The sequence below is a fragment of the Leptodactylus fuscus genome, chromosome 4, assembly GCF_031893055.1.
Source record: "Leptodactylus fuscus isolate aLepFus1 chromosome 4, aLepFus1.hap2, whole genome shotgun sequence".
Taxonomy (NCBI): domain Eukaryota; kingdom Metazoa; phylum Chordata; class Amphibia; order Anura; family Leptodactylidae; genus Leptodactylus; species Leptodactylus fuscus.
Window position 1 is genome coordinate 207,456,699 of NC_134268.1, and position 21,940 is coordinate 207,478,638.

The 21,940-nt window shown below is 44.1% G+C and overlaps 1 protein-coding gene across 1 annotated transcript in view; it reads left to right on the top strand.

The window, feature by feature from the left end:
• LOC142200942 (macrophage mannose receptor 1-like) overlaps window positions 1-21,940 on the top strand; it is a 92,992-nt gene that overhangs the window by 10,186 nt on the left and 60,866 nt on the right. Inside the window, exons 3-13 of the mRNA XM_075271688.1 lie at window positions 606-779; window positions 4,314-4,475; window positions 4,965-5,078; window positions 6,446-6,589; window positions 8,806-8,988; window positions 9,745-9,902; window positions 9,981-10,094; window positions 11,997-12,112; window positions 12,319-12,471; window positions 13,049-13,238; window positions 15,048-15,175. Of these exons, the coding sequence (XP_075127789.1) occupies window positions 606-779; window positions 4,314-4,475; window positions 4,965-5,078; window positions 6,446-6,589; window positions 8,806-8,988; window positions 9,745-9,902; window positions 9,981-10,094; window positions 11,997-12,112; window positions 12,319-12,471; window positions 13,049-13,238; window positions 15,048-15,175 (1,636 nt within the window). The remainder of the gene's footprint in view (window positions 1-605; window positions 780-4,313; window positions 4,476-4,964; window positions 5,079-6,445; window positions 6,590-8,805; window positions 8,989-9,744; window positions 9,903-9,980; window positions 10,095-11,996; window positions 12,113-12,318; window positions 12,472-13,048; window positions 13,239-15,047; window positions 15,176-21,940) is intronic.

Consider the following 21,940-nt stretch of genomic DNA (forward strand, 5'->3'; position numbering starts at 1 on the left):
AATAAGCCCTAGCTAGTTTAACCTTTTCCCAACATCTGCTGTGTAATTAAAGCGGATATGGGGTCCTTAAAGATGGCAGCTGCTCTGTTGCAGAGTGGCTGCCATAGCTACTGTACCAGGTCTCCACTGTAATGTACAGTGCAGACCTGGAGTTAATGCCTGCGCTCAGTATCTACTTTGATCTCAGGCATTGTTGAGTGTGACCTTCCCTCCTTCCCACCAAAGTTGTACAACTGCCATAGCTACTGCACCAGGTCTCCGCTGTACATTACCGCAGAGACCCGGCATTCATGCCTGTGATCTTCCCCCTATAGCTAATTTAAATAAAAAGCAATCAAATGTGTCATTCCTGTTCGTGGAAAAAAATTGAGACCTAAAACAAAAATAAACCCTAGTCCTTTAAATAAATAATATAAGGTCCGGTCTTATCTTCGGAGAAACATGGTAGCTCTGTATTACTCTAGCTTAGATTTTAGAGTTTACAATTGTAACAGAATCAAATCTTTAGCTCTGATAAATCCGTCACACCTTGTATATATCACAAGTAATGGTAATTCATTAGATATTGATTCTACCATGAGGACATGTAATTTGGTTTTCCACAGAAATATACACTCTGAGGGGGAATAGTAATGGTCAGCCCTGCAAGTTCCCTTTCAAGTACAACAACAAGGTTTATGTAGACTGTACAAGTGATGGACGATCTGATGGAAGACCCTGGTGCTCTACAACCTCAGATTATGACACAGACCAGCTGTATGGATTTTGTCCATCTAAATGTAAGTGTAATAGTCATGTACATCAACAGAGTTGTGTATTATAGATGTGTCCTTCCTTACCTTTCCTCTTGGCTGGACATGTCCAAATATTTGTTCCACAAGATGATCAGTAGAGATGAGCAAACACTAAAATGTTCGAGGTTCGAAATCTGATTCGAACAGCCGCTTACTGTTCAACTGTTCGAACGGGTTTCAAACCCCATTATAGTCTAACCAGCAGAGTTTTGGGAAATTCATGGTGGAGGGAGCCTCTAACCAGCAGAGTTGTGGGAAATTCATGGTGGAGGGAGCCTCTAACCAGCAGAGTTTTGGGAAATTCATGGTGGAAGGAGCCTCTAACCAGCAGAGTTGTGGGAAATCAGGGTGGAGGGAGCCTCTAACCAGCAGAGTTTTGGGAAATCAGGGTAGAGGGAGCCTCTAACCAGCAGAGTTTTGGGAAATTCATGGTGGAAGGAGCCTCTAACCAGCAGAGTTGTGGGAAATCAGGGTGGAGGGAGCCTCTAACCAGCAGAGTTTTGGGAAATCAGGGTAGAGGGAGCCTCTAACCAGCAGAGTTTTGGGAAATCAGGGTAGAGGGAGCCTAGTAGGAGCAGAATTGTGCAACGCTTATGGTGGATGAGTATGCGGAGGAGGAATTGGAGAGGTTGAGCACAGACATCGACTTTCATGTTGGGGTGCTGAACACAGGTGGGCACGAAAATGAAGGCTCTATCCAGTGGGTGTTCATTTTGATCAAAGTGAGCCGGTCGGCACTTTCAGCTGACAGCCGGCTGCGCTTGTCAGTGATGATGGTACTGAACACCCTCTCAGATAGGACGGTGGCGGCAGGACAGGACAGCACCTCCAAGGCATATAGGGCAAGTTCAAGCCACAGGTCCAACTTCGACACCCAATATGTGTAGGGCGCAGAGGGATCGGAGAGGACAGGGCTGTGGTCGGAAAGGTATTCCTGCAACATGCGCCTATACTTCTCACGCCTGGTGACACTAGGACCCTCAGTAGCGGTACTTTGGCGAGGGGGTGCCATCAAGGTGTCCCAGACCTTAGACAGTGTGCCCCTTGTTTGTGTGGACCGGGGAGCACTTGGTCACCTCATGGAGGAACTGCCCTCTCTGCCACCAAAGTCACTTGCTGGAAACATCTCCATCATATTCTGCACCAATTGCTTGTGGCAAGCATTGATGCGATTGCCCCTCCCCTCTACCGGAATAAAAGATGAGATGTTGTTTTTATACCGGGGGTCAAGGATAGCAAAGATCCAGTACTGGTTGTCCTCCATTATTTTGACAATACGCTTGTCAGTTGTAAAGCACCCCAACATGAATTCAGCCATGTCTGCCACAGTTTTAGTTGGCATGACTCCTCTGGACCCACCGGAAAATTCAATCTCCATTTCCTCCTCATCCTCCTTTTCTACCCATCCGTGCTGCAACAATGGGATGATTCGAAGTTGCCCGGAAGCCTCCTGTATCACCACATCATCGGACAGGTCTTCCTCCTCCTCCTCTTCCTCCATTAAACGCGATGAAGCGGACAGATGTGTGGACCTACTCTCCAGCTGTGATGGATCGGATGCTATCCCTGACTCCTCTGTGTGATCTGAGTTATCCTTGATGTCAATGAGGGATTTTCTCAGCACACACAAGAGCGAGATTGTAAGGCTCACCATCGCATCTTCACACCTTTTTGAGAAACGTGCCCTCGAGGTGGGAGTTTTTTGGGGCTGGGTACAAAACTGAACATCTTGGGACATTCCGGGTGTGGCCTGGCTTCGGCGAAGCAGCTGACCTCTGCCTCTAGCTACCCTTTTTGGTGCTGCACCTGTCTCAACATCGACAATACCTTCCCCGCTTGACATCCCCCCTGTCCAGGTCGGGTCAGTGTCCTCGTCGTCCACCACCTCCTCTTCCAACTCCTCTCTCACCTCCTTCTCCTGCACAACGCTCATGGCAACTGGCTGCCCTGACGGCAACTGTGTCTCATCATCGTCGATGAGGGTGGGTTGCTGGTCATCCGCCACCAAATCGACAGGAGATGGAGGAGGCTCCAGTGGACACAGATACTCGTCTGGTAGCTCTGTGGAATCGGCAAATGGAGGGGCAGGTTGAGGGACAATGAAAGGACCGGAGAACAGCTCCAGGGAGCTGGGAAAGTTGGGGTTATTGTTCTGGGAAGATTGAGAATTTTGGGAGGTAGGAGGACAAGACTGTTGGGTAGGAGAAGGAGAGGAGGTAGAGGCTGACTGGCTGGCGGACAATGTGCTGTAAGCATTATCCGACAGCCATTGCAAAACCTGTTCCTGGTTCTCGGGCCTAGTAAGGTTTGTACCTTGCAGCCTAGTTAATGTGGCAAGAAACCCTGGGACTGTGGAGCGGCGCAATGCTTTCTGCCCCACAGGAGTAGGCACAGGACGCCCTGTGGCTTCACCGCTAACTTGCTCCCCAGAAGCATTCCCCCGACCTCGCCCACGGCCTCGTCCACGTCCCTTTCCTGGAGCCTTGCGCATTTTAATATGCTTTACTGCCTTAAACACACTCAGAACCTGGGTGTATATGCCAATACCAAGAAATTAAGGGTGTATGTAGGCCCCAATTTATTTGGTGGAATTAACACTCAGAACCTGGGTGTTTATACCAATATCAACAAATTAAGGGGGGATGCAGGCCCCAATATATTTGGGGAATGAACACTCAGAAACTGCCACTATATGCCAATAGCAACAATTGAGGGTGGTATGAAGGCCCCAATATATTTTGGGAATTAACACTCAGAAACTGGCACTATATGCCAATAGCAACAATTGAGGGTGGGATACAGGACCAAATATATTTTGGGAATTAACAGTCAGAACCTGGCACTATATGCCAATAGCAACAAATGAAGGGTGTATGTAGCCCCAATTTTATTCTTGGGGGATTACACACAGTGTATTCAAGTTAGTTTCAGGGGTGGGGGTGGGGGTGCACACTGTTGGAACGTGGATTGGGGGTATATAGCGTATATGGGAATACACTTTCAGTGTATCCCACTCAGGATCATCCACACTGTGGAAAGATGGGTTGCGTAGATACAGCCTGTCAATCCCACGTTAGTGTGATAGACGACACTGACAAGCTTCTCTCTGGAATGTAGCTCTTAAAAGAGCTGTTGGTTTTCTTCTCCTTCCTATCCTATCCTATCCCTGCCTACCAGAATCTAATTCCTATGCCAATGGCCGCAGACCTCCGTCTGTGACCAAGTGAAAGCTCACAATGACGCGAAGTTGGGCGGCGCTGTTCTTATCAATCAGAGGTCACATGTTTTTGGCAGCCAATGGCATTTTCCTATTTTTTTTCAAGGTCACTGTTGATGTAGTTCCTGTCCCACCTCCCCTGTACTGTTATTGGAGCCAAAAAAGCGCCAGGGAAGGTGGGAGAGGAATCGAGGGGATCTCTAATGATCAGTTTTTCGAAACATGATTTTCTGATTTATATAATTCGCCATTTTCGGATTATATTCCCTTTAATATACCGTGTCGCACATTTTTCTTCTCAGCTACATCTAAGGACTTGTGGACAGCAGATCCTGTTACTGACGACAACTATCAGATTAACTCTGATTCAGCCCTCACTTGGTACCAAGCCAGAAGAAGCTGCCAGCAACAAGGCGCAGAACTGCTGAGTATAACCGAACTACACGAACAATCATTCATTGCAGGTAAGAACCGAGGTAGAGAAGAATCAGAAGGGACACGTCAGATCTACAGGAATTAGGACAATAGTATGATATGTATGATGAATGTGGAGTCACAGATTATCTAATCCCATTCTTTACAGGAGATCAGATTATCTTCATACACTGGAGCCCCCATTTCTCTGCTATTATCCCAAAAATTATCTAATTTTTCATTGGTATAAAATGTCCCATGGTCTTACTACAGTCTGTATGATCACAAACATCAACGACACCTGGGCCCTAATGTGAATTCTATAACAAGGCCCCAACCTACAATACCTTTTAGGATTCTTGCAAAGAGTTTCCCAAATATTGTTATGACATCTGGGGAAATTGTGAATTACGGTGCTTTAAAATACAATTTTGTGATTTAAAATTTTTATTGGGACCAGAAAAATTTTAATTTCATGTAAAGGCCATGTATGGCTAGACTGTATGTAATCCATCATGTTATTTTTCTATATCTCGTAGGGTTAACAAACACCCTCACCGCACCCTTATGGATCGGGCTCAATAGTCTGGATTTCAATGCTGGCTGGAGATGGGACGGTGGAGACCCTTTTAGATATCTCAACTGTCTTCCAGGTAAGCACTGAGGTGGATCTTGGGATGATAGTTTACTGCATATATATATGCAGCCTGGACCTAAAAGGGCCTTCTGGGTTAAAAATATTGATGCATTTGTTGCATTTTTTTTTTTTAGAAAATCCATCAGAAGCCCCCGGCGTAAACTGTGTTACTGTAAATGCTGGGAAAAACATAAAGTGAGAAACCAAAGAGTCATCAATATCAGATCACTGAGGGTCTGACACCCGGTGCCCCCATCGATCGGCTGTTCTCATCAACTGATACAAAAACAATGGAGCAGGAAACTGCCAACACTCTTTGCTGTCTTGTGGCCAGACCAGGTACTGCAGAACAGCTTCCATTCACTTGAATAGGAACTAAACTGCAGTAATACAGTTAAGCCACTGCACAGAGAACAGCGCTGTCTGCTTCCTGCATTATTCTCTGTGTATCTGCAGCTAAAAACAGCTGATCAGCGGGGATGCTGGGTTTTCAGATTTCCACTCATTTGATATGGATGACCTATCCTTAGGATATTTCTTGATCTTTACACTGGAAATCCCCTTTACTAAATAAGAAAAGTTAACTTAGTTCATAGTAAAAAAAAAAAATAGACATTTGTAAAGATTTTTTAAAAATTCAAAAAAAGATAAAAATAAGTAAACTATAAAAACAGAGATTACCAGGTACATGCACAAATCAATGAGGGGTGGCCATTTCTGGACACTGGAGTAGTCATCGGTAGGGTTGAGCGATCGGGATCGGAAATATCCAATCTACAAATATCTGAAAGGTAGTCACAGTGCAGAGGGATCTCCCCTATTCTCATTAGCACAAGGAAGTACAAGAAGCAATGGGATGAAACTAAAGGGAAAGAGATACAGATTAGACATTAGGAAAAACTTTCTGACAGTGAGGGGAGTGAGAGAGTGGAATAGGCTGCCACGGGAGGTGGTGGGCGCTCCATCAATGGAAATCTTCAAGCGGAATCTGGATAAACATATAGCTGGGATGATTTAGGAAAACCTGCACTCGCAGGGGGTTGAACCCGATGGCCCTTGAGGTCCCTTCCAACTCTACCAAAAAGTAAAAGGAAAAGATCAGATCTCGATCAGCGATTGAGCAAATTTCACGATTGGGATCGGCTGGAAAATGATCAGAAATCGGATTTTAAAATCGATCTTGAAATCTCAAAGTCGGCTCAACCCTAGTCACCGGGTGACTGTGTAACAAGAAAAAAAATTACATGCACATCATTTAATGTATATTAGAAATGTCGTCCTCCTATAACATGGTGTGTATGGGGAAAATAAATTACCTCAATAGCCATAACACAGCTTATGCTAGGTTCACGCTAGCATTCAGGTCTTTGTTGCTTTCTTTAGGAAATCCATCAGATGTCCCCGGTGTAAACTGTGTAGCGGTAAATCCTGGAGAAAACACAAAGTGGGAAAGCAAAGACTGCAAGCAAAACCTGGGCTATATCTGTGAGAAAGGCGACAAGAAGTCCCGAGATGTCCCCTCTCCAGGTAGGAAACAGAGATATGTGTGATAAAGAAGCAAATAATGGACGTCATGGGGGAGATAGAAAGTGGTGATAAAGGGACAGAAGATCTCGGGGATTTCTGGTAGTGGAACCACCAAAAACCAGCGGACTCTCTACAGTCTCAAGTGACAATTTACAGACAAGAGAGCATTCAATAGCAAGGCGAATAGATCTACAGAACTGTGCGAAAGTGTTAGAGTGACATGGAAAAAATGTTACAGAGTAAGAATACTTTCAGAAATAGAAGGGTTCATAGATTGTCTTTGACAATAAATGCAAAGAGGTGAATGAAGAAAAGAGAAATGTAAATCGCATCAGTATTTGGCGTGACCTTTACCCTTTGTCTTCCATCAGTTCTTCTCGGTACTTGCAGACAGTTTTTGGAAGAACTCAATAGGGAGGTTGTCTCCGCCATCTTGGAGAACTAAGCACAGATCTTCTATAGATGTAGGCTTGCTCCAATCCTTCTATCTCTTCATGTCATCCCAGGCAGACTGGATGATGATGAGATCAGGGCTATATCTGTGGGGGCCGTATTATCACATCCAGGACTCCTCCTCCAAAGAGCAAAGGTCACACCAAATATTGATGGGATTTACATTTATCTTTTTTTTTTTCATTTTAAAACATTCCTAAACCCTTTGTATGATACTGTACAATACACCTTTAGGCTGCCTTCACACGGAATAACGCCGGGTTTGTAAAAATACTCATTATGAGCCATACACGCGAGCGCTGCGGAAGGCTCCCGAACACTTCCCATTCACTTCAATGGGAGTGCTCGTAACGCCGGCATGTACAGCTGTGATACACGCGAGGCGTTACGCCGTGTGAATGGCCCCTTAGTTTGGGTCTGTCTTTTAGTCTTATTGAATGAGGTAAATCTTGGATAAACACAAAGAACTTATTCACATCTGTAGCAGAGGGTCTATGGGTCTATGAGCTAGAAAGGGAAATCACTCTGTAAGATCTTCTGTCCTGGTGGACTCGACCAATTGGTGGCTGTTTGACACCCCAACCTATCATGAGAATGAGGATGTAGCTGGTAACAATGGGGCCCATACACACTGCTGCTTCACTTATCTCCATGGGACTGCTGAAGAGAAGCCAAGTGTTATTGTTGTTCCCCCTTGTATAGTGAATGAAAACCCCACAATGATCACAAAAATATCTTGAATCTGACCACAGTAATAATAAATAAAAATTCTATCAAATTGAACAAATGAAAGTCAGACATTGCTCTTTGGTGTCAACATAACTTAAAGAAAAATAAACCTCATGACACAGGCCTGGACAGAAATGACGGTTCCGATAACTTAATATTTTGTTGCACAACCTTTTGAGGATTCATACAATTCCAGTAACTTTCAATGAGACTTCTGCACCTCTGAACAGGTATTTTTGCCCATTTCTCATGAGCAAACTCATGTCTCAGATTTGAAGGGTGCTTTTTCCAGACGACCTGTTTCAGCTCCTTCCAAAGATGCTCAATAGGATTTAGGTCAGGGCTCATAGAAGGCCACTTCAGAATAGTCCAATGTTTTCCTCTTAGCCATTCTTGGGTGTTTTTAGCTGTGTGTTTTGGGTCATTATCCTGTTGCAAGACCCATGACCTGTAACTGAGACCAAGCTTTCTGACACTGGGCAGCACATTTCTCTCTAGAATCCCTTGATAGTCTTGAGATTTCATTGTACCCTGCACAGATTCAAGACACCCTGTTCCAGATGCAGCAAAGCAGCCCCAGAACATAACAGAGCCTCCGCCATGTTTCACAGTAGGGACAGTGTTCTTTTCAAGATAAGCTTCATTTTTCCATCTGTGAACATAGAGCTGATGTGCCTTGCCAAAGAGTTCGATTTCTGTCTCATCTGTCCATAGGACATTCTCCCAGAAGCTTTGTGGCTGGTCAACATGTAGTTTGGTAAATTCCAATTTGTCAAATTCAAGTTATTTCTGTGACCACTGTGGGTTTATCTTTCATTAAACAAGGAGTACCAACAATTTTGTCCAGGTGTGTTTAATAAAATGGAACCCCAACCCCATGTACAACCTGCTGCTTTATATGGGGGCATCGGAGATTGCCAATCTCGTGATCGGTGCAGGTATGTGATTAATATTAATTACCAGAATAACCCTAGAATTCCAATAATCATGTCACTTACATATGATGGTCATGAAGTTCTTCTCTCCCATTACAGGCACCAGGGACCCCACCTATTGTCCTTCATCATGGATGCCTTATAATGGACACTGCTATTACTTGGATAGGGACGCTAGGACTTGGGAGGAGGCCATGTTATCCTGCAGAAGGGAAGAGGGAGATCTTGCAAGTTTGCATAATATTGAAGAAGCGAGTGCGATTACATCACAGCTTACATATGGTGAGTAGCTAAAAATTGCAACTAACAGCTATTCCTCCCAACCCACTATACATATTCAACTTGGCTGAGTGTGCATGTGTTCTCTAAAGGGAGGAGGGAATAAGCAGTTTCTGGACGCTTCTGGTGGTGCATTTTCTCCCTTGAGAACAAAAGGTTTAGTCACATTGAAAACCAACATGCCCAACGCTTCTTCTCCTGACATCTGCCATTAGTAGGAGAGATGAAGCCCCATCATACACATTACAGGGTCAGTCATTCCTATTGATCTTGGTGAAATTCATGTAATATGTATTATAGTAATGTACAATGCCCTGTACAAAGACTGCAAATCCCAGAATGCAGAAGACCAGAGTAAGCAGACACTGAGCCAGCAGGGAGCGCTGCAAGATCTGAGCTCAGACTGAAGGAGGAAAACATTCACTATTTCTCTGTATTTCAGGATCATATCAGTAATTCCAGCACAATTACAACCCGACAGAAGGAGATCCTTAAAACCATCAAATTGTTCTCAATCTGTCCACGTGAGCACACTGAATTTACTTTTCTTCTTAGGACGTGGCATTGTGTCATTTGGTCACATGGCCATACTACATGTAGCCAATGGAGATTATGTCACTTCCTGAGAAGAAGTAAGCAGCCATGTTTTTTAATCCCTATCTGCCTCTTTCAGTACGATGCCACAGTACTAGTCCAGCCATCTGGTGGAGGTCACATGATCACATGTAACTATTACACATACATAATATTTTCTTCTAGGTGATGCCGAGTATGTTTGGCTTGGGTTGAATGACTTGAAGACACCGCTATATTTTGAGTGGAGTGATGGATCCCCGGTGACATATACAACATGGCAGAGAGGAGAACCATCTCACCTCAGTGATAGACAAGAGGATTGTGTGGCCTTATCCACTAAGGTAGGACATTGTGCACCTGGAGACCACGAAGATGAAGATGATGGTAACGTTCTCACCTTGTAATACATTCTTACACAGGACGGACAATGGTCAGACCAGATATGTGAGAAAAAGTTTCCATATATTTGTAAAAGAAACTCATTATCAAATGGTCCAGAGCAAGATATCAATGTCGACCCTGGATGTGATAAGGTAAAGAACATTATATGTGGGGTTATAATATCAGGACTGCCCCATCCATATGTCCTATTAGAGTATAGGGGCATCATAAGAGATCATGTCTGTCCTTGGTAGACTGGGCCCAGTCATCTATTACATGGATAACCATCCATTAAAATGTATAACCAGATGGAGCTTCACCCGGCAATAACATTACACAGGATTACTGATCACTAATACTGGGTTTCAACAATATGTAGATATATTATCTCTCTATATTATAAAAATGAATTCTTGTCTGTCCGTCTGTCCGTTCTCTAATGCAAACCAAACGACTGTACCGATCTTCACCAAATTTGGTACAGAGATACTTCAGGTATCTGGGAAGGTTTAAAACAAGACTCCATCTCGCTCGGACGTACCATTGCTGAGATAAAGCATTCCAAACACAACGCCCCCCCCCCCCCTAGCCAATGCAAACCTGTGAGTCTTTCACTCATATTCCAACTGCAATAGACACGGTCACTCCACATACACAATCCAACACTGATATCCAAACTGAGATACACACATCAGAGGATTAGATACACAGATGAGCACACAGTATCACACGCCAGAGGATTAAATATGCGCTTCTACACACAGTTCCACAAGCCGAAGGGTTAGATATGCGCGTTTGCACACAGTTCCACATGCCAGAGGATTAGATATGTGCATCTGCACACAGTTCCACACGCCAGAGGATTAGATACGGGCATCTGCTCAAAGTATCAAACACTGAAGGATTAGATACACAGGTCAGCACACAGTATCACATGCCAGAGGATTAGATATGCACGTCTGCACACAGTTCCACAACCCAACGGATTAGATACGCACGTTTGCACAAAGTACCACACGCTGAAGATTACATACACAGGTCAGCACACAGCATCACACGCCAGAGGATTGGATAAGCACATCTTCACACAGTGCCACATGCCGGAGGATTAGATACGCACCGCTGCACACAATACCACATGCCGGAGGATTGGATACGCACCAATGCACACAGTTACAAACACCACAGGATTAGATGTGCACATCTACACACAATTCCAAATGCCATAGGAATAGATACGTGAGTCTTCACACAGTACTGCACGCTAGAGGATTAGATATGCACATCTGCGCACAGTTCTACACGCTGGAGGATTAGATATGCACGTCTTTACACAATACCACACAATGGAGGATTAGATAAGCGTCACTGCACACAATACCACACAGCGGAGGTTTAGATACACACTACTGCACACAATACCAAACGGGGAGGGTTAGATACATGTGTCTGCACACAGTACCACACGCCAGAGGATTAGATACACACCACTCCACATAGTACTACATGCCCGTGGAATAGATACGTGCATCAGCACACAGTACCTCACGCCGAAGGATTAGATACATGGCTCTGCACAGTGTACCACATATTAGAGTTTTACTCCAGGTTTCCATAGCATCCCAGCCATTTTTCTTCACTACTTTTTGTCAGCTTTAAAGAGACAGGGCGCTGTGGATGACACTGTTACACAAGGTCACATACACACAGCTTTACTCCAGATCTCCATAACAACAGGTTTTACACTGATATCCGAATGAGATACACATGATCACATGACGCTTATGGACACACACAAACAATATTCAAAATACACCGGTGCAAAACTGGACAATTCTTATGGGGCCACTACACAAACAAAAAATGCAATACACCCGTGCGAAGCCGGGTCCTCCTGCTAGTATAATATAAATATCACATAAAATGACATATATATGTATATATAATATAAAACAATATGAAATATAATATCAGAGGTTGGAAAATTCTCTTCGATGTATAGGGGGAGGTAATAGAAGTAAATAATGATTTCTTATTGATCTCTCTGTAACCAGGGCTGGAAGAGACACGGCTACTACTGCTATGTAATAGGGGAATCTCCTGGTACATTTACAGAAGCGAGCAGCACATGTAATAATAATGGAGCCTTCCTGCTGACTGTAGAAGACAGGTGATTATTACTTATACATAGTACAGGTTAGTTATGGTCATGTAGATAGCAGGGGCTTGTTATGGGCACCTTTGTCTTTACCACATGTCCATACAGGAGTAAACAATGAAACCTCCTATGGAATGACAGCAAGCAGAAATCCTGAATATCCTGATCTCTGCACCACAAACTACAAGGCTTCTACTACTAATATCGGCTTCTTGCAGGGTTGAACAGGCCTATATAACAAGTCTGATCGGGTTCAGACCAGAGAAATATTTCTGGACAGGGCTCTCAGATACCAAGGATAATAACACTTTCACATGGGCCAATGGGCAAGACGTTTTATACACGCACTGGAACGCAGACATGCCAGGTAAGTCCATTGTCCACTCTTATCATGGTCAGTGCTCATGGAGATATAACATATGTCACCTCCATCTGCTGTTCTACAAACCAAAATGATGTTAACCAAAGGGTACTGTCCAGGGCTCCAGTGGTCCCTACTTCTTGGTTCTTGACAGACACAAAATGCTTTTTACCATTGTGGCCAGTGATTGGCAGAGTAGATATTATCTGTGTATTGGGACTTGTCCAGTAGGTACAATCTAGATGCGGCCCAGCCATCATGGGAATTGAGTCAGTAGGGAATTATTGAGGAGAACATTGGTTGCTTAATTTTTCTTTTAGTCCACTCTGACCCCACTGTGACCATTTTATACCTTCTGAAAAATGGCTGTCCTTATACTCTTCCATTGTCATACAGATGAGTTTCCCACCCCCGACTCCTTTTCTATCATGCTATGGTGCTGGCTGGTTTCGGCAGGGACCTGAGCAGCTTTGTAATGAATTTGATGGGGGATCAGAGAGATATCACTATTTTTTATGCCATGCTGATCATTATTGAAGATAAAATTATTCCTCTGGACAATCCCTTTAATTACATTTCATAGACAGAAGACGGGGCTGTGTTGCAATGGCAACTGGAAACAAAGCTGGATTATGGGATGTTATAAACTGTGATGAGAAAACAAAGTATGTGTGCAAGAAGTGGGCACAAGGAGTGACACCGCCGCCCATCCCGACAACAACACCAGAACCAACATGTCCAAGTAATTGGACTTCATCAGACCATTCATGTTTCATGGTAAGTGAGAAGATGGTGTCTCATAGTCTTTGGCATCCCATTCCTTCCAGCGGTCCCAGATATAAGATCACATGCTTCTCCTCCTCCAACTTAGTTATCTTTCCTCTTCTGCTCCTGCTTTCTCTTACATGGACAGCATGCACTGACTTTTCCTTCTCTGTCCCACTCACAGCCTGTGCCATCCTATACAGCTAAGCCTCACAGTCATGTGGGCACCTGAAAGGTTACTAGCTTGTTAGCGCCATGCCAAAATCTCATTTTGCATGCTGCTCTATTACAGTGAGTGTCCCTGGCTTATGACTTAATCACATCTCTGTTTTCTGTCCTGTACTCTGCTATATACCAATATTTTACATCAGTCTGTTTTTGATCTCTGAACCTGTGCAACCTGCCCTGACCTACTGCCTGGTTTCTGACTACACATGAACTCTGCCATCCCTGACCTCAGTCTGTACCCAAACTCTTGTCTTAACTGATGCATTGGTGTTACACACAGGTGTCTCTTTATCTGTTTGCGTTATCAGTCACATCGTTAGTCAAAAGTCTTTGGGCATATTTTAGACTAGTATAGCTTTTATCTTAACTACACAGAAAAGTGTAGTTAACTATATTATGCCACAATCATGAATAACAGATTTGGTCGGATGTCTTCATGCTTCTTTAAGTCAGCAGGTACCGTATATACTCGAGTATAAGTCGACTGCAATCTTTTCCGTAAAGTGGGGATGGGATTCGCATGACTCCCATCCACTTTGCCTGCACTGTACAGAGGTAATGGACTCCCTGTCTCAGCCCTTATCAGCAAAATTCAATTAGCAGACATATATATATATATATATATATATATATATATATATATATATATTTAGCATTTATTTATAAGCAAAATAAAAACATTTCTTTGGCAATATCTTAACAATTTGACCTAATAGAGCAAAACGTTTTTTCAGATTTGAAATCAGTATAAAAAAACTGCTTTAGGCTAAGGCCCCAGGAGCCGTATCTGCAGCACTAAAGCGCTGTGGGAAGAACCACTGCGTGATCGCATTGCGGAGCTTTGCTGACTGTGGGCGGCCGCTGGAGCACTGCTGCTGCCTATAGGTGGGTGGTGAGGCAGTGCTGTCTCCAGGGCCGCCTTAAGATGTTTCCAAGGCAGAGAAGACGCTCTGGAAACATCTTGGGACGGTCCTGGAGACAGCGCTGCTTCACCACCCACCTATAGGCAGCAGCACTGCTCCAGCGGCCTCCCACAGATGTCTTGCACAGAGAGGTCCTCTTTACCGTATTGACTCAAGTATAAGCCGAAGCACACTTTTTCAGCACAAGAACTATGCTGAAAAACTCGGCTTATACTCGATTAAATTGTGGGAGCCATATTAATCTGTGATGCAGTGTTACTCCCTCTAGTGGTAGCCACTGCTACTTGCTTCTTGTATTTCGCTTTGCCCACACACAATGGGCAGCAGGGGATACAGAGCTCTGTAGATAGTGCTGTGGCTTTTGCTGGGGATTACCTACAAATGTGTTGCATAATCCACATCAGCACTCCCCTTACAACTCCCTGGAACCCCCATGATGGTACTTGCTAGGTCCCTCACCAGTCTCTATATACCGGCCTCTAAGAGTAACTTGTGCTGATATGTAACTGCTGGAGACCAGGATATGGAGACCAGCAGGGAACCAGGCAGACGTCCTCACAGCAGAGCCAGGGGATTACTAAGGTGAATATATTCCTGCAGCAAATCTGTTTTGTGTGAACCAGTCCGAAGTAAAATATTTTATATAAATTCTGTTTCATTTTTCTAACAGTTTTACTCGGCTGAGAATTATGTTAAAATGACCTGGTTTGAAGCAAGAGAATTTTGCAGAACTATAGGAGGTGACTTACCTAGTATCACCAACAAGAACAAGGAGGAGGCAGTGGAAACACTGATAAGGTAAGATGTGATCTTACTACAAGTGTTATTCTAGATAAAACCTATGGGGTAATACCATCTATATGAAATCTTGCAGTAAAGTTTGTGATGGTTAACACAGGAGACCCAACTAACTCGTTTCTCTTAACTACCTCTCCCTGTTGCGAGACATCCAGACACAACGGACAAACCTCCAGATCCCATATCTTTAGGAACATTAACAGCTCGGTGTCACATTGATTTGGCCATAAAACCGAACATGTCCCAGGAGCCGTTTTTCAACAGGATAATGGCAGATCGCATGCTTCTGAGCTCTAGTGTGAGCAGCCTGCATGGTCTAAGCATGCTACCATGGCCTGCGGACTACCATGGAGCTGCCAGTGGCCAATCTTGGTGATTTATGTGCCAACATGCAATCACAGAGTCTTAAAACAAAGCAGACATCCATTAATAACCTGACTAATAGCAGGCCAAGGTGTGTAAGTACAGGGATTTCTGCATGTGGCGCTCATACTCCATACTGAATAATTTGAGATGTTTTGATGATTTTGTTTCCATTTTTTTTTATCATTTGCATATCATTGTCATATTTATCCATCTTGTGAAGAGGGAGGACCCGGCTTCGCACGGGTATATTACATTTTATGTTTGTGTAGTGGCCCCATAAGAATTGTCCAGTTTTGCACTGGTGTATTTTGTATGTTGTGTCTGTGTATGTCCATAAGCATCATGTGATTATGTGTATCTCATTTTGGATATCAGTGAAACACCTGCGATCAGTTGTTATGGATACCTGGAGTAAAGCTGTATCTAATCCTTCCCAGTGTAATACTGTGTTTAGACACAAGTATCTAATTCTTGTTGGTGTGGTACTGTGTGCAAATGCACATATCTAATCCTCCGGCGTGTGGTACTGTGTGCAGATGCGTGTATCTAATCCTCCTCCGTGATGTATTGTGTGAAGTCGCGTATCTAATCCTCCGGTAAGTGAAACTGTGTGCAGACGTGCATATCTAATCTTACGGCATGTGGTACGGTGTGCAGACGAGCGTATCTAATCCTCTGGCGTGTGGTACTGTGCGCAGATGCACATATCTAATCCTCCCCCCGTGTGGTACTGTGTGCAGAGGCATGTAGCTAATCCTCCAAATTGTGGTACTGTGTGCAGATGCACATATCTAATCCTCCCCTGTGTGGTATTGTGTGAAGAGGCGCGTATCTAATCTTACGGCATGTGGTACTGTGTGCAGACGCACGTATCTAATCCTCTGGCATGTGGTACTGTGTGCAGACACGCGTAACTAATCCTCTGGCGTGGGGTACTGTGTGCAGACGCGTGTATCTAATCCTCTGGCGTGTCATACTATGTGCAGATGCGCGTATCTAATCCTCCCCCGTGCAGTACAGTGTTCTGAGATGCATATCTAATTCTTTGGCATGTGGTACTGTGTGCAAAGGCCTGTATCTAATCCTCCAAAGTGTGGTACTGTGTTCAGATGCACGTATCTAATCCTCCCCTGTGTGGTATTGTGTGAAGAGGCGCGTATCTAATAATACGGCGTGTGGAACTGTGTGTAGACGCGCGTATCATCCTACAGCATGTGGTACTGTATGCAGACGCGTGTATCTAATCCTATGGCGTGTACAACTGTGTGACATGCACATATCTAATCCTACGGCATGTGGTACTGTGTGCAGATGTGCTTATCTAATCCTCTGGTGTGTGGAACTGTGTTCAGATGCGCGTATCCAATTGTTACGTTCGTGTCAATGCCCAGACCCGGAATCTGGACTGCAGACTGCACCGCTAAGGAAACAGGGGAAGGAGATTATCCCTGACAGTACGGCGGCTAGCTAGGCCCTGCCTGAGGGTGGTGGTCAGCTGTCCCCAAGCTAGCCTTGGCGCTGACAACTCCTGGCTCTCTAGCACGAAGACCTAGCAGACAGATAGGGCAAGAACTACAAGAGAGTTAGGGACTAGGGATACTAAGGTGGTGACCCCTACAGAACCCAAGGTGCAGCTGCAGACAAAACAAACAGGATGGGATGTGCAGGACAACAGACACGCAACACAACACAATATGTAGCAAGAGACTGAGGAGAGGGACAGTGGAGAGGTGAGGAAAGGGTTAACACAGGACTGGGGCAAAACACTGGAACCCAAAACCTCACAAACCACAAGAAAGTGCCAGGCAAACAGAGCTGAAGGACAGGGTAGAGATGAAGTGTGGAGGGACAAATCAGACTCACACAACAGGCAACACTCACACCACTTCCTAGTCTGCTGGAAATTCACCAAACAATCCTCCTCCTAGAGCCAAGAGTTCTAAGGTGTAAACCACGAAAACTGGCAACTAGTAGAGCCAGACCTCTTCCCTATAAAGGCCCCCGAATCCTCCCATAGGATGATGGCAACAATCAACACCTGAGGTCCGCTCCAGAGAACCTCAAGTATGTTCAGAAGACCGACACCAAATACCCAAACAGACGGTCCAGTGGCAAGGCAACCACCAGGAGACCACAGAACACCGGATCAAATTCCCACCAGAAAAAAAATACAATTTTATACCAGAATTCAGGTCGTGACACCAATCCTCTGGCATGTGGTATTGTGTGCAGACGCATATAGCCAATCCCCCGGCGTATGGTACTGTGTGTGCAGACACGCGTATCTAATCCTCCGGCGTGTGAAACTGTGTGCAGACGCACGTATCTAATACTATGGCATGTGGTACTGTGTGCAGACGTGCGTTTCTAATCCTCTGGCGTATGGAAATGTGTGCACATGTGCATATCCAATCCTCTGGTGTGTGGTACTGTGCGCAGATGCACATATATAATGCTCCCCCGTGTGTTACTGTGTGTAGATGCGCATATCTAATCCTCTGGCATTGGTACTATGTGAAGACATGCGTATCTAATCCTCCAGCATGTTCAACTGTGTGCAGATGTGCGTATCTAATCCTCTGGTGTGTGGAACTTTGTGCAGATGCGCGTATCCAATCCTCTGGCATGTGGTATTGTGTGCAGACGCATGTATCCAATCCCTGGTGTATGATACTGTGTGCAGATGCACGTATCTAATCCTCCGGCGTGTGGTATTGTGTGAAAAGGTGCATATCTAATCCTCCCCTGTGTGGTACTGTGTGCTGAGACGCATATCTAATTCTCTGGCTTGTGGTACTGTGTGCAGAGGCATGTATCTAATCCTCCAAAGTGTGGTACTGTGTGCAGACACACGTATCTAGTTCTCCCCTGTGTGGTATTGTGTGAAGAGGCGCAAATCTAATCCTACAGCATGTGGTACTGTGTGCAGATGCGTGTATCTAATCCTATGGTGTACAACTGTGTGAAGACGCGCATATCTAATCCTCTGGCGTGTGAAACTGTAAGCAGATGTGCTTATCTAATCCTACGGCATGTGGTACTGTGTGTAGATGTGCTTATCTAATCCTCTGGTATGTGGAACTGCGTGCAGATGTACGTATCCAAACCTCTGGCATGTGGTATTGTGTGCAGACACATGTATCCAATCCCCCGGCGTATGGTACTGTGTGTAGACGCGCGTATCTAATCCTCTGGCGTGTGAAACTGTGTGCAGACGCACGTATCTAATACTACGGCATGTGGTTCTGTGTGAAGACGTGCGTTTCTAATCCCCTGTGTGCAGATGTGCATATCCAATCCTCTGGCATGTTGTACTGTGTGCAGATGCGCGTATCTAATCCTCCAGCATGTTCAACTGTGTGTAGATGTGCGTATCTAATCCTCCCCTGTGTGGTATTGTGTGAAGAGGTACGTATCTAATCACCCCCCGTATGGTACTTTGTGCAGACAAACGTATCTAATCCTTCATCGTGTGAAACTGTGTGCAGACGTGCATATCTAATCCTACGGCATGTGGTACTGTGTGCAGATGCACGTATCTAATCCTCCCCTGTGTGGTATTGTGTGAAGAGGTGCGTATCTAATCCTCCCCCGTGTGGTACTGTGTGCTGAGACGCATATCTAATTCTCTGGATTGTGGTACTGTGTGCAGACACAGGTATCTAGTCCTCCCCTGTGTGGTATTGTGTGAAGAGGCGCGTATCTAATCCCCTGGCATGTGGAACTGTGTGCAGACGCACGTATCTAATACTACGGCATGTGGTTCTGTGTGAAGATGTGCGTTTCTAATCCCCTGTGTGCAGATGTGCATATCCAATCCTCTGGCATGTTGTACTGTGTGCAGATACGCGTATCTAATCCTCCCCCATGTGGTACTGTGTGTAGATGCACATCTCTAATCCTTTGGCGGTGGTACTATGTGAAGACATGCGTATCTAATTCTCCAGCGTGTTGAACTGTGTGCAGATGTGCATATCTAATCCTCCCCTGTGTGGTATTGTGTGAAGAGGTGCGTATCTAATCATCCCCCGTGTGTGCAGACAAACATATCTAATCCTTCAGCGTGTGGAACTGTATGCAGAAGCGCATATCTAACCCTCGGTCGTGTGGTACTGTGTGCAGACGCACGTATCTAATCCTCTGGCGTGTGGTACTGTGTGCAGACGCGCAAATCTAATCCTCCCCCATGTGGTACTGTGTGCTGAGACGCGTATCTAATTCTCTGGCTTGTGTTACTGTGTGCAGACACACGTATCTAATCCTCCCCTGTGTGGTATTGTGTGAAGAGGCGTGTATCTAATCCTACGGCGTGTGGAACTGTGTGTAGACGCGCGTATCTAATCCTACGGCATGTGGTACTGTGTGCAGACGCGTGTATCTAATTCTATGGCGTGTGGTACTGTGTGCAAACGCGCGTATCTAATCCTCTGGAGTGTGGAACTGTGTGTAGACGCGCATATCTAATCCTACGGCACGTGGTACTGTGTGCAGACGTGCATATCTTATGCTCTGGTGTGTGGAACTATGTGCAGACGCATGTATCCAATCCCCCGGCATGTGGAACCATGTGCAGACGCACGTATCTAATCCTTCAGTGTGTGGAACTGTGTGCAGAAGCGCGTATTTAATCCTCTGGTGTGTGGAACTGTGTACAGACGTGTATCTAATCCTCTGGCGTGTGATACTCTGTGCTGATCTGTGTATCTAATCCTCTGGCGTGTGATACTGTGTGCTGATCTGTGTATCTAATCTTCTGATGCGTGTATCTCAGTTTGGATATCAGTGTTGTATTGTACATGTGGAGTGACCGTGTGTATTGAAGTTGGAATATGAGTGAAAGACTTGCAGGTTTCTATTGGCTAAGGGGGGGGGGGGCATTGTGTTTGGAATGCTGTATCTGAGCAACGGTACGTCCGAGTGATTTGGAGTCTCGTCTTAAACCTTCCTGAGTACCTGAAGTGTCTCCGTACCAAATTTGGTGAAGATCGGTTCAGTCGTTTGGTTCGCATTACAGAACAGACAGACAAGAATTCATTTTTATAATATAGAGAGATATACCATGCTATAGATAGCTATATACTTACATTGCTGTAATGTCAGTTGAAGAACGTGTTCGCTGACACAATACTGACTACCACATACTGGCATAACTTGTGCCAAAAAACTGTCTAAATCGCCTTGTGTCATGTTTATCAATCGTTATATACTTTCTAGACATTTGTACAACTTATAAATCTTTATTCATTACATAGTTTCATGTATTGAGAACAATAAAATATAAAAATGATCAATAAAACACAGTAAAATCTGCAGCGTGGGGCCTCAGCTTAAAAATTAGAAATCTTTTTTTTTTGAGATTTTCATGCCTGTGATCCCAATAGATTCAATAGGATCCACTTGTGGTCAAGGAGTTAGGACAAACATTACTAAAAAAAAAAGAAGTTTGGCATTTTGGATAGATCCGTATTTTAAGACTGGAGATCTTTTTGGGATTTTCAGAGCTGCATTTCCTGGACCCTTCAGCATTTTTAGTATATTATATTGCAGTATACATTAATGTACAATAAAATAATTTCTAAAAATTAAAAAAAATTTAACATTTTTTCCTTTTTTTTTTTTTCTTTTTCACTTTTTATAAGATGTCTTCAGATTTTGTTTTATGATCCCCTTACATTCACTTTCACTTTTATTTGGATAATTTGATATTTCTTTCATTATTTTTTTTTTCTTTTACTATCTATTATTTTGTTTATTTTATTTTAACCTTATTTTATTTCACTTCCACACTGAAAAAAAATTTGTGCTATATAACTTTTGTGTTAGTCAATTAAACAATTTTGGTATATTTGATCATTCGACAATGCACTTTTGCATTTTACCATAAATATTTACTTAATATTTTGTTATTATTGCACTTCTGCTTTATTATATGTGAGCCTGTAGGTATACATATTGTTCCAATGTTTGTGCCATTGTGTTAATTACCGCTGCCATATTGTTGGTATAACATACAGGGGTACAGTATTTATTCTAGAGGCTAAGCGCAGTATGGGCACCATTTATTTACGTGGACTCCTTATTACTCGGATAGGATACACTGGAGCGCAGACTGTGCATGCGCTGCCGGGCAGCATTGCAGCGACACTCTTAGACACTCTTGCCAGATTTTTCCATCTCGTGTAATTTATCCCACATACTGAATATAAGTGATTAGAGGATAGAAAAGCCAAATAAGACTGAAATAAATATATATATATATATATATATATATATATATATCTTAGGTAGATGAACGGTAGCAGTGCAGGAAATAGGGACACAGAGACTAGGTTGCACACGAGTTCAGGCTTTATTCACTTGTAGTGCATTAACTGCCTTTGCAAGGCACAAATAAACAAA